This window comes from Microtus pennsylvanicus, chromosome 1, assembly GCF_037038515.1.
Source record: "Microtus pennsylvanicus isolate mMicPen1 chromosome 1, mMicPen1.hap1, whole genome shotgun sequence".
NCBI classification, from domain to species: Eukaryota; Metazoa; Chordata; class Mammalia; order Rodentia; family Cricetidae; genus Microtus; species Microtus pennsylvanicus.
The window spans coordinates 81,665,703-81,680,306 of NC_134579.1; the positions used below are offsets into that span (position 1 = coordinate 81,665,703).

At 47.7% G+C, this 14,604-nt stretch overlaps 1 protein-coding gene across 1 annotated transcript in view; it reads left to right on the plus strand.

Annotated features, from left to right (window-relative positions):
* The window catches only part of Fbn3 (fibrillin 3), a 151,845-nt gene that overhangs the window by 99,105 nt on the left and 38,136 nt on the right, over window positions 1-14,604 (plus strand). Inside the window, 14 exon segments of the mRNA XM_075967288.1 lie at window positions 1,375-1,527; window positions 1,865-2,053; window positions 3,265-3,528; window positions 4,563-4,688; window positions 5,095-5,223; window positions 6,321-6,446; window positions 8,061-8,186; window positions 8,316-8,402; window positions 8,568-8,741; window positions 11,084-11,209; window positions 12,601-12,723; window positions 12,900-13,022; window positions 13,954-14,079; window positions 14,182-14,304. Of these exon segments, the coding sequence (XP_075823403.1) occupies window positions 1,375-1,527; window positions 1,865-2,053; window positions 3,265-3,528; window positions 4,563-4,688; window positions 5,095-5,223; window positions 6,321-6,446; window positions 8,061-8,186; window positions 8,316-8,402; window positions 8,568-8,741; window positions 11,084-11,209; window positions 12,601-12,723; window positions 12,900-13,022; window positions 13,954-14,079; window positions 14,182-14,304 (1,995 nt within the window).

Genomic DNA, 14,604 nt, shown 5'->3' on the forward strand with positions numbered 1-14,604 from the left:
CTCTCTCTCTCTCTCTCTCTCTCTCTCTCTCTCTCACACACACACACACACACACACACACACACACACACACACACACACACCTGGGAAGTCCCCAGGTACACAGGGGGAAAAATTGGCATGACTTTCCAGCATAATGTCGGACAGAGCCAGCTGCCAGCAGCCCTCTCTGCTGGTGGGAGGAGTTTCTCAACCAAAGGACACCAGCTAGTATTTTCAGTAACTGAACCCAAAAATAAGCCTGAGAACTCTGATCTCCATGCAAAGCCATGGGCCCAAGAGTCTGGTGAGAAGCAGAGGAGTGTCTGTGTTTCTCATGCCAAGGTAACTACGGGATCAGTTTCTTCCAAGGGCAGTGGCTCCTAGTGCATCCACTTGCCCCATGGGAATGCTTCTCCATGCTTCCCTGTGACAGCCAAGGTCAGTAAGCAAGGACACATGGACATATTGCCTGAGTTTGCAACAGGTACCCCCCTACCGCTAAGAAGTAAGAGGTCTTCCTCGTTGTGCTTGAAGAAGAGTTTGCTGGTGGTGGCAACTTGAGATATTGGAGCCATGGTCCAGATGAAAGCCCAGTTCATCTTCTATAATGATTTAGAAAGCTTTAAAATAGGAAGTACTGAGCAGGGTTTACCCACATGCTAAAGTGTGTGTGTGTGCGTGTGTGTGTGTGTGTGTGTGTGTGTGTAGTAGTAGTAGTTTTCATGTCTGCTTTACATGCAGAAGGTCCTGGCTTTGGGCCTCAGTGGAACCACAATTGATGTTATTTATTGTGTATATTTTATTTATGTGTATGTATCGGTGTGAGTGTGTGCCATCTATGTGCAGGTGCCTGCAGAACCCAGAAGGGAGCATTGGGTCCCCTAAAGCTGAAATTACAAGGGGTTGTTGGCCACCCAATGTGAGTGCTGGAAACTGGACTCATGTTCTCTAGAAAGAAGCAAGTCTCTTAACCATGGAGGGCACCTCCTGCTTTGACTACCCCTTTCTGAAGCAGGATCTCCCTAGTCTGGAACTCACCACATTAGCTAGGGTGACTGACCAGGGATCCCTAGGAATCTACTCTTCTCTGCCTCCTCAGTGCTGGGATTGAAAATGCATGCCATCACACCCAGATTGTTTGCTTTTTATGTGGTTCTGAGGACCAAACTCAGACCCTGTACTTTCCATCTCTCCAGCTCAATGCCCGATTTTTCCTCAAGGCAACACTCTTCTGGGGCACTGTGGGTGCTTGGAGCACCCTGATTTATTGATGAGAAAACATAACTGTGACTGTCAAGGAGAGCCGTTCTAGAGCAGTGTAGGTACCACTGGAATTTGAAGCCATCTGTGCTCAGTTTGTGCTTAACTTCCCCTCCCTGTATCCTGTTACAGAGCGCCAGGTGGGCACCTGCTTCTCAGTGCTTATCAGAGGTCAGTGTGCCGCAGGTCTCACTGGTCACTACACTCACAGACAGTGCTGCTGTGACAAGGGCAGGTGCTGGGCGACTGGTCCATCCCCAAAGCTGTGTCCTCCACGGGGTTCTGGTGAGTGATAGCTTGAGCTTCTAAGTAGAGAGGTCATGGGTGGGATCTATGGTCTGGCTTCAGATTCTGTTCTATGTTTTATTATTGTTATTGTTGTTGTTGTTATTATTATTGTGTGATGAACCACCATATATGGACTGCCCATGCTTCAGCATTGCCAGGGCACAAATTTACTCACATTCATTATTGTGTGATGGGAGAACCATCCGTGCACGTGCATGCGGGAGTTAGAGAACAACTACATGAAGTCGGTTCTCTCCCTCTGCCTTTGTTCAGCTCCCCACGCTCGCAAGGCAAACACCCTTCATCACTGGCCTTCAAACTCTGTTCTTTGCAGGTGCATTCCTGAGACTGTGTGCCCAAAGGCTCCCACTGCTGCCCGCCTATGCAGACCTCTTCCCTGGACTCTCAGAAGTTGGATCCAATAACCTGGGCTCTGCCCTAGGGCCAGCACAACACAACCACCATGGTTCCAATGGGCATGGGCACCAACGTTCCACACTGAGCTCTGGCAACTCCAACAGTGGTGAGCCCTGGTGGGGTAGGGGGTTCAAAAGCTAGGGCTGAACTTGAGCCTGAGGAAGCAATTCTGAAGAAGGGAAGGAAGCTTCTCTTTGATGGAGTTGGGGTTTTGGATAAGGAGTCCCAGAGGGCAACTATAGTTGCCCTTCCATATTTACTGTTTAAACTAACATTAGAAAATACTGGAGAAGAAAACATCTGCCAACTCACTTCATTGTTTTATGAACAACATATAGGAACTATCTGTAGGAGCTGGCTCTTCCAGAGATCCAAATTGAAAGCCCACAACTGCCTGTAACTCCAGCTCCAGAGAATCCAATACCAGAAAAGTCTGGCCTCTGAAGGAACTTTGCACTTGTGTGCATACACACATGGGCACAAAAAAGTAAATCTTTTAAAAATAAATATATGCACACACCCAAACACCCACATACATACTCACACATAAGTTCTTTCTCTCTTTTACACACACAGAGATATACATACACATACACAGAGAGAATACTAGCATGGCATTGCTTGACAAAGGGAACACATTGCTTGACAAAGGGAACACATCTTGAGAAATGGACGACTTAGTACTTTTGCTGTTGTGTCAACATTTAGATCTTGCTTTCCACACACATATGTGGCGTTTGTGAATCACTTTATGTTGTCTTGGTGCAGTGGAAACCAAGGCTAGGGATTAGACAGTGACTTAGTTTTAGAATTTGCCAAGGACAACCTGACTCCTCAATGGTGGATTCTGAGCAAATTCTCTACTACTGAAGCCATGTCCCAGCTCCTGATTGGCAGATTCTGGACAGGCACTCACTCCACTGCTGGTCCATCATCCAAGCCCTCACTGGAAGATCCTAAGCAGGTGCTCTACTGCTGAGCAAATCTCCTGGCCATATTCTGGTATATTATAGTACATCCTATTCTAGACTATCCCAGTATATTCTAGACCGAGTCTCTACCACTGAGCCACATACCCAAGACTTTCACTGGGGATTCTAGGAAGGAGCTCTCCTGCTGAACTACAGGCATTACTTTGAAAGGTAAATGGACGGAGTTACTTAGAATAATACTTAGTACATAATAAGGACCCAGGCAGTGTGGTGACCTCAACCTTCAGCATGAGAATGCCACATCTTATCACTCTTTGAATCTCTCTCTGTTGGGGGTGGGGATCTCAGGCAAGTGATACCAACTGATAGTCCTACCAAAGTGTAGCAGTGATGGGACCCAGTGATCAACCATTCCTCTGTGCAGATGTGAGGCTGGGGCTGTGTTTCCTACATTGGGATGAGGATGACTGTGGAATTCCCCTGCCTGGCAAGTACCGGATGGACGTCTGTTGCTGCTCTGTTGGGACATCATGGGGAGCTGAGTGCAAGGTTTGCCCAGAGCCCAGCTCCCCAGAATTCTTCAAACTGTGTCCCCAAGGGCTGGGCTTTGCCAGCCAGGACTTCCTGTCTGGCCGACCATTCTATAAAGGTTAGTCTGGGGAGGGGCACACCAAAGGAGAAAGGTCCTGGAAGGGAAAGTGGTAAAGGGCACAGCAGGGGCAAAGGTCTGATGGTAGGAAGCATTATTTGCAGGTAGGAAGTTTAGTATCCAAGTGATATAAGACTGTCATCCCAGCACTCAGGAAGTAAAGGCAGGAGCACCAGAGATTCAAGGTCAGCTTCGGTTGGTCTACATGAGACTCTTTCAATATAAATCAAAAAAACAGGTTTGGTATGATAATGCAGTTGATGTAATGTTTGCCTTGCAAGCATGAGGACCTGAGTTCAATTCCCAACAACCATGTAAACTCTCAGGTACAAGTTAAACAGATGTAATCTGATAGCTGAGCAGACAGAGACAGATAGCTCCCCGGGACTCACTGGCCAGCCAGCCTAGGTCAGTCCTGGGACAGTGAGAAAGCCTGTCTGAAAAATCAAAGATGATTTTCCCTCCTCAAAGCTCCTGAGAAACAACAGTTAAGGCTGTCTTCTGGCCTCCACATACACAGGTGTGTGCGTGCGCATGCGCACACACACAAAGTGTGGCGGTACATGCCTCTCAAGCCAGTGCTTGGAAAGTAGAAGCAGGAGCTGCAGAATGAGTTTGGTACTGTATTAAAAAGAAGAAGAAGAAAAGAAGAAGAAGAAGAAGAAGAAGAAGAAGAAGAAGAGGAGGAGGAGGAGGAGGAGGAGGAGGAGGAGGAGGAGGAGGAGAAGGAGGAGGAGGAGGAGGGCAGGATGGCTCAGCAAGTAGAGGCATCATTTTCCTCTGAGGAGCCTGACACTGAGTTCAAGCCTCAGGAGGCACACAGTGGAAGGAGAGAACCAACTCTCACATTGTTTTTCTGACCTCTACAGTGTATGCACCCACATACATGCATAAAACATAAATATGAAAGACTTAAGAGAGAGGGATGTTAGCAAGCTCAAGAGGTAAGAACCTAGGGAAGGCTTAGGGTATGAATCCCAGACTAAAGACCTTCGGTGTGGTTTACCTGACCTTGTTTCCAACCCATACTCCAGATGTGAATGAATGCCAGATGTTCCCTGGCCTGTGCACACATGGCACCTGCCGCAATTCTGTGGGCAGCTTCCACTGCTCCTGTGACAAAGGCTTTGCCCTGGATGCCCGAGAAAGGAACTGCATAGGTAGGTGCCACTCCCCATCTGGTGAGGACAGGTCATGCATGCAGGAATTTGTGGGAGGGTCCCTGTATTGAATGTGAGGACAAGGTTTATTCTTCAATCTCCTTTTAACATACCCAGCTATGGGTGTGGCCTAAGACAGCTCACCACCCTGTCTGTGCTGCAGGGATCTCTACAGTCTATGGAGGGCCAGCCAAGACCACCTCTGAAAGGAAATATCTTGTGCCTTTTCTGTGTTCATCTGAGGCATTTCTCCTTCCTGGACTCAGCTCAGTTTTTGGGGGCTCTTGGGCAACCCTCGAGTCTACAGAGACCCAGCTCCATATGTCCTCTTATTTGAAACCTCTGGCCTGTAGATCCTCATGTTTGCCCACACAGACCTCTAGCCCATATGTCTCTGTCCCCACAGACATCGATGAATGTCGTATCTCACCTGACGTCTGTGGCCATGGTTCCTGCATCAACACCCCAGGCAGCTTTGAGTGTGATTGCTTTCCCGGTTTCACTAGTGGCTCTTTGCTGATGAAGAACTGCGTGGGTGAGTGGTGGCAGGGGGAGGCCATGGCAGAGAGAGAGCCATGGGCAGGAGAGACATCCAGAAGAGGGGTGCCAAGCTTGCTGCTGCTGTGCAGATATGAGGAGAAGCTGTAGTGTGCTGTTGGACTACCGTGGGATACTGCCATTAAGACAGCACATTGAGAATGTGTGCCTTTTGGGGAAAGGGGCTACCCCCAGAGAAACCATTTAAGAAGAATCTAGCTTGGGCATAGATTTATAATACCATCTCTCAGAAGGCTAGGGCAGGAGGGTTACCAATTCTATCTAGGCCAACCTGAGCTATATAACAAGGCCCTTTCTCCAAAATAAAAGAGGTCCCTGTCATTCACTTTGGTATTTACTCAGCAAACATGTCACACGCATTCACTGGATTGGGGTAATGCAGAGAGTTTAAGCACAAAGGGCTTCATAACTCCATGGGAAGACAAATGAAGTTGGTCTTGAAGGGTTAAAAAAAAAGGACACAAAGTTGGGTGAAGTAAGGAAGGGGACTGTAAGTGGGAGTAAGAGTAAGGGAAGATCAAAGTGTGTTCAAACTCTCAAAGAACTAGCTAAAGAGCCTTTCCCAAGAAAGCAAAATTCTTATGTGGTCTGATGGGAATAAGGACCCAGGGGACACACCTATTCTGTGAGGTCGGAAAGGTGGCTGAGGACACTGAGAGTCACTGAAGTGGAGAGCCCAGGAAGTGGCTGAGAGATGGGGATGAGTGGGATGGACCAGTGGTTAAAGGTGCATGAGGCCAAGCATAACAATCTGAGTTTGATCCATGGTACCCACATCATACAAGGGGAAAAGAAGCTGCCACAATTGTCCACTGTGACCTCCACACGCACGCCACAGTGGCTGGAGGAACAGCATGTGTGAAGGATCTGGGGTGCACCTAAGGGTTTAGGGAAATTCTGAGAAATGACATGGAGGCCAGAGGACACATGCAAAAGCCCCGGGGTGGGTGTGAGAGGTAGAAAGATAGGTTTGGCTGGACTGCAAACGGGTGCTGAAGGGATGCCACACAGAGAAGCTTCCCTAACCACCCATTCTCGGGTCAGCATCATCCTGCTGTCTTTCCACGTGTCCAGATGTAGACGAATGTGCTAGAGACCCACTGCTCTGCCAGAGAGGCACCTGCATCAACACGGAAGGGAGCTATGAGTGTCACTGTCCCCCTGGACGTGAGCTGAAGGCCCAAGGCACTGCCTGTGAAGGTGAGCTTGCAGCAAGGTATGAAAGAGGGGCAGGGTCTGGCACGTGCTCACATCTGTGTGTCTATCCAAATGCACAGTAAAAATGTGAGATGAAGTGTATGCATGTGTCTCTGAAGATCAACCTCTGTGTGTGTGTGTTTGCATCCACAAGATTGTGTGTGGGTGTGTGAGTGTGAAATGGAAAAGTGTGCGCGTGTGTCAACATATGTGCATGAGTAGTGGCTTGTATAGTTGTGTCTCGTGTGTGCAAGAGAGTGAGGTGGTTCATATTGTCCACCTGACAGGATCTAAAATCACCTAGGAGACAAAGCTCCAGCATGTCTGTGGGGGAGTTCAAGTTCCTACGTTAAGTTAATGGAGGTGGGGGATGCTCGACCTGAATGTAGGTGGCATTATCTATCCCATGGGCTGGGGTTCTGGTCTGACTAAAAAGGAGAAGGGAGCTGAGTGCTGTGTTCGTCCTGCTCTGTTTCCTGTTGGATGCAGTTGACCAGCTGCCTTATGCTCCCATCACCATGACTACCCTACGTGATGGACTGTATCAAACTGTGAGCCTAAGTAAATGCTTCTCCCTTGAGTTGCTTTTCTCAGACATTTTGTCACAGTAATGAGGAAAGAAACAAATACAAATGGGAAGTGTATCTGTGAACGCAGCCATGTGAATATCGATGAAGCTGTATCTGTGCAAAAGCAAGTGTGTTTGTGAATCTATGTGCAGGTGTGTGTGGATGTGCAATGGCAAATTTTTGCATTTGAGTATGTGTGCATATAGATGAGCCTATCAGAGGACAGAAGTGTATATTTGGATGTGAATGTATAAGTGATGAGCAGGTCTATGTATTTGCATGTGAATGGACATTGGTGTGTGTGTGTGTGTGTGTGTGTGTGTGTGTGTGTACCTATAAGAGTATATGTGAGGATGAGGTACAGATTCATGTTGGTACAAGGGAGAAGCATTCATGTTGGAGACTCTCCTTTCTGTGACCAAGACTGTGGTCCCGTGGTCTGAAGGAGTGCAGTCCAGCCTGGCAGGGAAGCCATGGCTACAGGAGCAATTAGCCACATTGTATCCATAGTCAGGAAGCAAAGTATTTATGAAGTGCAGCTGAGTTACAAAATGTCAAAACTGGTCCACAATGACCCACTTCTCCCAGTGAGGCTCACCTTCTAACGGTTCCACAGCCATCTCAAATAGCACGAGCCTGGGACCATGTTCAATCACAAGAGCTTACGATATGAGTAAATATAAGGCTGTGTTTCTGTGTTCATTTATGTAAGCACACACAGTATGAGTGTATCTGAGTATGTTTGGGTGTGGGTTCATATTTGCACAAGGATGAGTGTGTGCATATAAGGTGTGTTTCTATCATGCCTCTAGGTGTGAGCATGTTTCTTCAGGCAAATGCATGTGTCTACAAACGTGCATGACGTTGAGTTGCGCATGATTAAAAGATATATTTGTGAGCAGACAGGCAATCAAACGGTGGGATGCTGGTGCAAGCAGCCAGAGTGAGCTCACTGGGATGCATGTGATGGCGGATAGGGGATGAGGGACAGTAAGGCTGCTCTTTCACCTGAAACTCTGTCACCAGCCATATGTGTTCCTCCCACCAGACATTGATGAATGCACCACGAGTGACAGCCCCTGTCCCCATGGCCAGTGCATCAACGTCATCGGTGCTTTCCATTGCTCCTGCCACACAGGTTTCCAGAGCACTCCTGACGGCCAGGGCTGCGTGGGTGAGACTATGCCATCTCTACGATGCTCTCTGCAATTCTCCCCAGCCTTATTTCCAAACTCCTCTGACTTCCTGCCCCTAATCCAGCCCAAGCTCACCAACCTGGTTCCCCTCTTGTCTGCCCCTGCAGACATCAATAAATACCAAGTCCGGAATAGAGGCTGTGAAGTGCAGTGCACAAATGGGAAGGGAAGCTTCCAGTGCAGCTTTTGGCAGGATGCCCAATAGGAGGGCGTGCACAGGGTAGTGAGTGTGTCCTATGCCCTCTGCTTGGGATGTGAGCACCAGAGAAGGCCTAGGCTAGACAGCAACCTCACACAGAGCCTGGCAGGATCAGCCAGATCCCAAATATCCAAGCCCTGGGAAGGATCCTGAACTCTTCCTATGTCCCTGTCCCCCTTCAACCCATCCCCTATCCTTGCTTCTCAAGATGTGGATGAATGTGAAGACAACCTAGGCATCTGTGGAGAAGGCCAGTGTACCAATGTGCCGGGATCTTACCATTGCATTTGCTATGATGGCTTCTCAGTCTCACCGGACATGAAGATTTGTGTAGGTAAGCAGCGGGGGCTGGTGGTTAGGGACACACCTGAACACACCTCTCCATAGCCTGTGTGATCCTGTCATAGAAACAGAGACCTGCCCCCAACTTTTTTATTCCCCTCCGCATTTTACATTCACCATACGCCCAACACCTATCAGAGACCTATGCTTGTTCCACAGGCTATGCACTAATAACTACAGGCAAAGGGTGGGTGGGTGGTTGGTTGGTTGGTTGGTTGGTTGGTTGGTTTAACTAAAGGTGTTGAGCATTGTTCAGAACATAACTGTGTGCTGATCTCTGTTTGAAGACCTCCCCAAAGCTCTTTGGATAGCACAAATCCGTCTTCACCAGGCCACAGGCAGTTCTTCCTCCTGGGGAGTAGACGCATACTGGGCGCCTTGTCAGGGCAGAGCTGAGCTAGAGCAGACAAGTCCCCGGTGGTAACAAGCCCACCAAAGGCTTTCTAACCCAGTAGATCCTGAGAGTTTCAGCTAGGAGGAATGTCAGAGAATATCTTTCAGAAGGTGCTAATGAGAAATACAATTGAGGCAACACTTCTACCCAAAAGCATGTCCTGCTTTTTAACATGACAGGACATCACCTATGAAGTTCAAACTCCAGAACCATGCAATTCCGTTAGTCACCCCCAGAACTTTTCAAGCCAGTTCTCTAAGAGTTTTAAGTAAGTTTATAATTTTATTTGGGGCCACACTCATAACTATCCTACATGTAGTCTATAAGACAAGGGTTAGACACCCCAGCACACCATCCAAATATAAGTTAGCATAAACGCATTGACAAACCTGGCTAGCTTTGTGAAAGGCAGCTGAGTGTGTGGGGCCTCTTTCCTCTGCTTAGGCTGTGAGGACCAGAGAGGAAAACCTGGATATCTTGGTCAAATGCAGCCCTTGTTACATATATTTGAACATGTATTACTTTGGGGAACACATGTAAGTTGTGTTCCATGAAAAATGCACTGTGAAATGCTCATAGAAGACTTATAAATACCCTGACCTGAGCCAGCAGGTCGTTCTTCAGTGACAGTAGCCTGAGGGAGAAGACCAGGGGACCAGAAGATAAAGACAACAAGAAAGTTTAGGACCAAGAGGTCTTATACTAGCTATGTCTCATACCAATCAAGTTTATTAGGAAGGACAACATCTTATATATAGTTTTCAAGGCAGGCGATGGAACAGAGTCAGCACAAAGCCATCATACAATGGGATGAAGTCAGCGTGAAACTAATCAAGCCATGTTACACAAAGGGAGCATCATACAATGGGATCTTCATTGCATGAAGCTAATCAAGCCATGTTACACAAAGGGAACACAGTAGATCTCAACTTCATCACAATCTGAACACACAGCAGCCTTGGGACTGGTAACTACAGTATCTTCAGAGGAAAAAGTCAAGTTTCCAGGAACTAAAACCTTCACTCTTTTGAGGTGTTAACCCTAGACCCAGACTGAACCTTGGCAAGTCTGCCACTGGGCAAGGACACAGAGCTAGGTCCCGTTTGTCCTTTCATTGGGGCATTTGAGAAAACCTTGGATCAGCCTGACTCACTATCTAATGCTGGTCCTAGAGGGAGCGCTCAACCTGTGTTAGTAATTTGTTTCTGTTGCTGTGATAAAAAAAAACCCCAACAAAAATCAATGTAAGGGTTAAAGGAGTCTATTGTAGCTTATAATTTCATGTTGGAATTCATCTGTCTGTGTGGGAGGTCAAGGCAGGAACTTCAGACACAGGGTGGTCATGTCACATCCATAGTTAACAGCTGGGAGACGTGAATACCTGCATGCTCACGTGCTGCCTGACTCAGCTCCATGTCTCCACTCTTCCCTAGTTCAGGACCACCCACAGTGATCTGGGTCTTTCCACATTAGTAAACTTACAACAGTCCCCTACAGATATGCTCACAGGCCTGTTACGGCGTAAAAGAACGGCAGACAAAATTTATTATAAAATATTCAGCTTTAATAAGGGGACGAGGTTCCCGCGGAGAACAGGAAAACATAAGGAACCACGGGGAGCGCGCCCCCCCCCCAATCTTTATAAGTAAAAAATAACCTCAGGGGATCCCACCCTTGAAGCAAGGTGATTGGCTGGGCTTCCCCTACACAAGCCAACCCAGTGTAGACAGTCCTTCCCTGAGGATGTCTTCCTAGGTAATGCTAGGTTGTGACAAGTTGACATCAAAACTAACCATCACACTTTTCTTTGCAGACACCCACACAGCCTAGTAGGAGATTCTGCTGTGTGGCAACTACTCTCCTGCCTCCCTGCCCTAGCCCTGGCCCTATTCCTCTGCCATCACCCTACCCACATAACCCAGACCCTGTCCTCACCACAGATGTGAATGAGTGTGACATGAATCCCCACCTCTGTCTCCATGGGAACTGTGAGAACACAAAAGGATCCTTTACCTGTCATTGCCAGCTGGGCTATGCCATCAGGAAGGGAGCTCCAGGCTGCTCTGGTGAGTGAAAAGTCAGCCAGCTGGAGCCAGAGAGATCCAAAGAGCCAGCTTGAAGATCATTAGCACTGTCTCCATGCCTTAGGATAGAAGGCAACGAGACTCATTCTTACCGTTTCTACTAATGAAACCTCTTGACAATAAAGCACCCTGGGAGCCTCTTAAAGAGCTCAATGGAGGGAACCCCAAAGGAGAGAGCAGCATTCCCAAAGCAAGCAAGCCAGATGGTTTTCGCATGATACATGGATTAGTATTTAAACATCTAACCAGTTAGAGAATTCACATCTCAGATCAAACTTTAAACCCCAGGATATTTTCTCGATCCAGAATGACAGCTAGAAGGCTGGAATCAGGGGATGATGGGTGGGTAGGTTTCTTCTTGGTACAGAGAAAGGACCTGCCCTAGGCATCTCTCTAACTTCTGCTTATTGTTGGCAGACTGTGGTAGGATTTGATTCATAAGAACATTACACCCACAGCTGCCTTCATATTTGCCTGGTATTTGCCTGGTATTCTTCTCTGTCTGTCTGTGCCCAAATTCCCTCTTAGAAGAGCTGATTGAACCAGGATGCAAAACAAACCATGATAACACTGTAACTTAGTGGCATCTCCAAAGATCATCTTTAACTAAAGTCACCTTCATAGATGTGAGAGGTCACAATATTCTCTCTCTCTCTCTCTCTCTCTCTCTCTCTCTCTCTCTCTCTCTCTCTCTCTCCCTCTCTCTCTCTCTCTCTCGTGTGTGTGTGTGTGTGTGTGTGTGTGTGTGTGTGTGTGTGTTCTACATAGTGAAACCATGTCTGTCTCAAAACAACAAAATAATGGGCTTGGGTATGGCTCTGCTAGAGACCCTGCTTGGAGTGTACAAATCCCTGAGTTCAATAGCCAGGCTTTCTGAAGACAGACATACAGATTGAAATAGGTGGATGGATGATATATATAACCTTTATTAAAAAGCGATGGATGAAAGATGATAGACAGACAGATAAATAGATACCTAAAAAAATGAAGGATGGATGACAGACAGATGATAGGTAACTAACCTTAGAAAATGAATTGATTGGTGGATGAAAAATAAAATATGTTCATGTAAGTCAAAGTGGGGAATTATATAGAAAAATGTTTATTTAGTAAACAGTGGCTCACTCTGATTCAGAATTGGAACGCCTGGAATCTTGGTATAATTGCACTTAATGCCTACACGAGTCTTTCATGCTGCCTGACATTTCCAATCATTTCTGAGGGCCACTGCAAGTCAGATCCGGTGGCCTTGAGGCTTCTTTCTTGGGCTGTAGGAGAAAACCGAAGGTCCTTGGGAAGGCCAGTCTTCCATCTGTTTTTCTGTCAATGCCTCTCTGAGTCTTCCCTGCTGTGACTGTTCCCTCTCCCCTCAGATGTGGACGAATGTGAGTTTAAAAGACACAACTGTGACAGGCATGCCTCCTGTCTCAACATCCCTGGGAGTTTCTTCTGTAGATGCCACCCAGGCTGGACTGGGGATGGCTTCAAATGCCACGGTGAGTACCTAGGGGCAGAACATCGCTGAAAGGTGAAGAGGTCGATGGAAGGCAAGGCAGGGTGACGGCTGGAGACTAGGAGACGGTATGTGGGAACCATGTGGGTCTCGGAGTGGAGAGTCAGCCTCCCCACAGCCTCAGTCCATACCAGGGGATCCCGACTCTGTCTGCTGCAGACCTGGATGAATGCGCGATCAAGCAACATCGTTGTGCTCCGGAAGCTGACTGCCTCAATACCCTGGGCTCCTACCACTGCACATGCCAACCAGGATTTGTTGGAGATGGCTTATTCTGTGAAGGTGAGGTGGAGAGCAGGGCCTGAATGGGACAACCATGGTGCCAAAGTTGTCCTCCCCTGCCCCATGGGTACTAGAGGGTCTACGTCCTTAGCTCACACAGCCACTCTCTGCATGCCCACCTGTCCTCTCTTTTGGTTACCACATTTTTTCTGATTTTTAAAAAATTCTTGTTTTTACCTTGTGTGTGTGCACAGATGTGTAGGAGGATGCACACATGTGCAGGTACACATATATGTGAGTACATGTGGAGGCCAGAGGTTAACTTCAAGTTCCTTCCTCAGGAGACAATCACCTTGGGATGGTGGTTAGTTATGGGTTTTCGTTTGGCTGGTCTATTGGTTGGTTTGGGTTGGGTTGTTGTTGTTATTATTGTTGTTCGTTTGTTTTGTGTTTTTTTTTTTGCTTTGTTTGGAGGCATTTTTTCTGGTTGGGACCCCTAGGACTCGCCAATTAAGCTATATTGGTTGGCCAGTGATCTCCAGGGATTCAGGGATCTCCATCTCCCCAGAATGGATCACACATTTGTGCCACCACACCTGGCTTTTTCCACCCGGGTGCTGGAGGTCAAATTCTGATTCGTATGTTGGTGTAGCAAGAATTTACCAGCTGAGCTATCTCCGCAGGCTTTTTGCTCCGCAATTCTTTCATTATTAGCTTTTCCTTATGATCTACACCAGTGTAGTCAATTGAATCCTCTTCTTGCTTCCTTGACTGTGACTCTGTGTGCATCCAACTGGACTCTTCATGTCAGGGGTCCCCTTTTCGCTCCGAATCCCCCATCTTGGTTATCTGCCTATTCAGAGTTAGCATCTGAGCTCCCGGGGTTCTCACCTGAGATTCTGGACGAGAGTAAATGGTTAAATCCAAGGCACTTCCTGCCCATTCAATGTGGGTCCTAACCCAGTTGGTTCTCAGGCCTGTGCTCTCTCAGACAAGGATGAATGCATGGAGAATGTGGGCCTCTGTGATAATGGACAGTGCCTCAATGTAGCTGGCGGGTACCACTGTGAATGTGATATAGGCTTCAACCCTACCAAGAACCAGCGAGCTTGCTGGGGTAAGTCTCAGCCTAGCCCTGTCCAAGCCAGTGGGTGTATACAGTGGGCTAGTTTCCAGAGCATACGATCAAACATGGTAGGCTGAAATGAGGTCCCTACAGATGTGGACGAGTGTGCTCTTGGGAACCTGTGCATGTTCGGGAACTGTGAAAACCTGCCTGGAATGTTCCGCTGCATCTGTGAGGGTGGCTATGAACTGGACAACACTGGAAGCAACTGCACAGGTATGGAGTCACCCCGGCTGGGGAGCAAGCCATGTCCCCCCTACACCCACCTTGACTTCTCTTCTAAAATAGTTTCCGCTACCCCCTTTTGTGCATATGTGTGTATTTAGGGGTATGTACCTATGTATATGTGTCTGGGATACAAGTGGGTAAAAATGTATGAGTCCAGAGGAGGATGTCAGGCATCCTGCTCTATCCTGCCCCACCTTATCCCCCTGAGTCAGGCTCTGGAGCTGATCCTGGAGCAAAGCTGACAGCCAGAAAGCTGGAGCAATCCTCCTGTCTCCACTATTAGCCCTA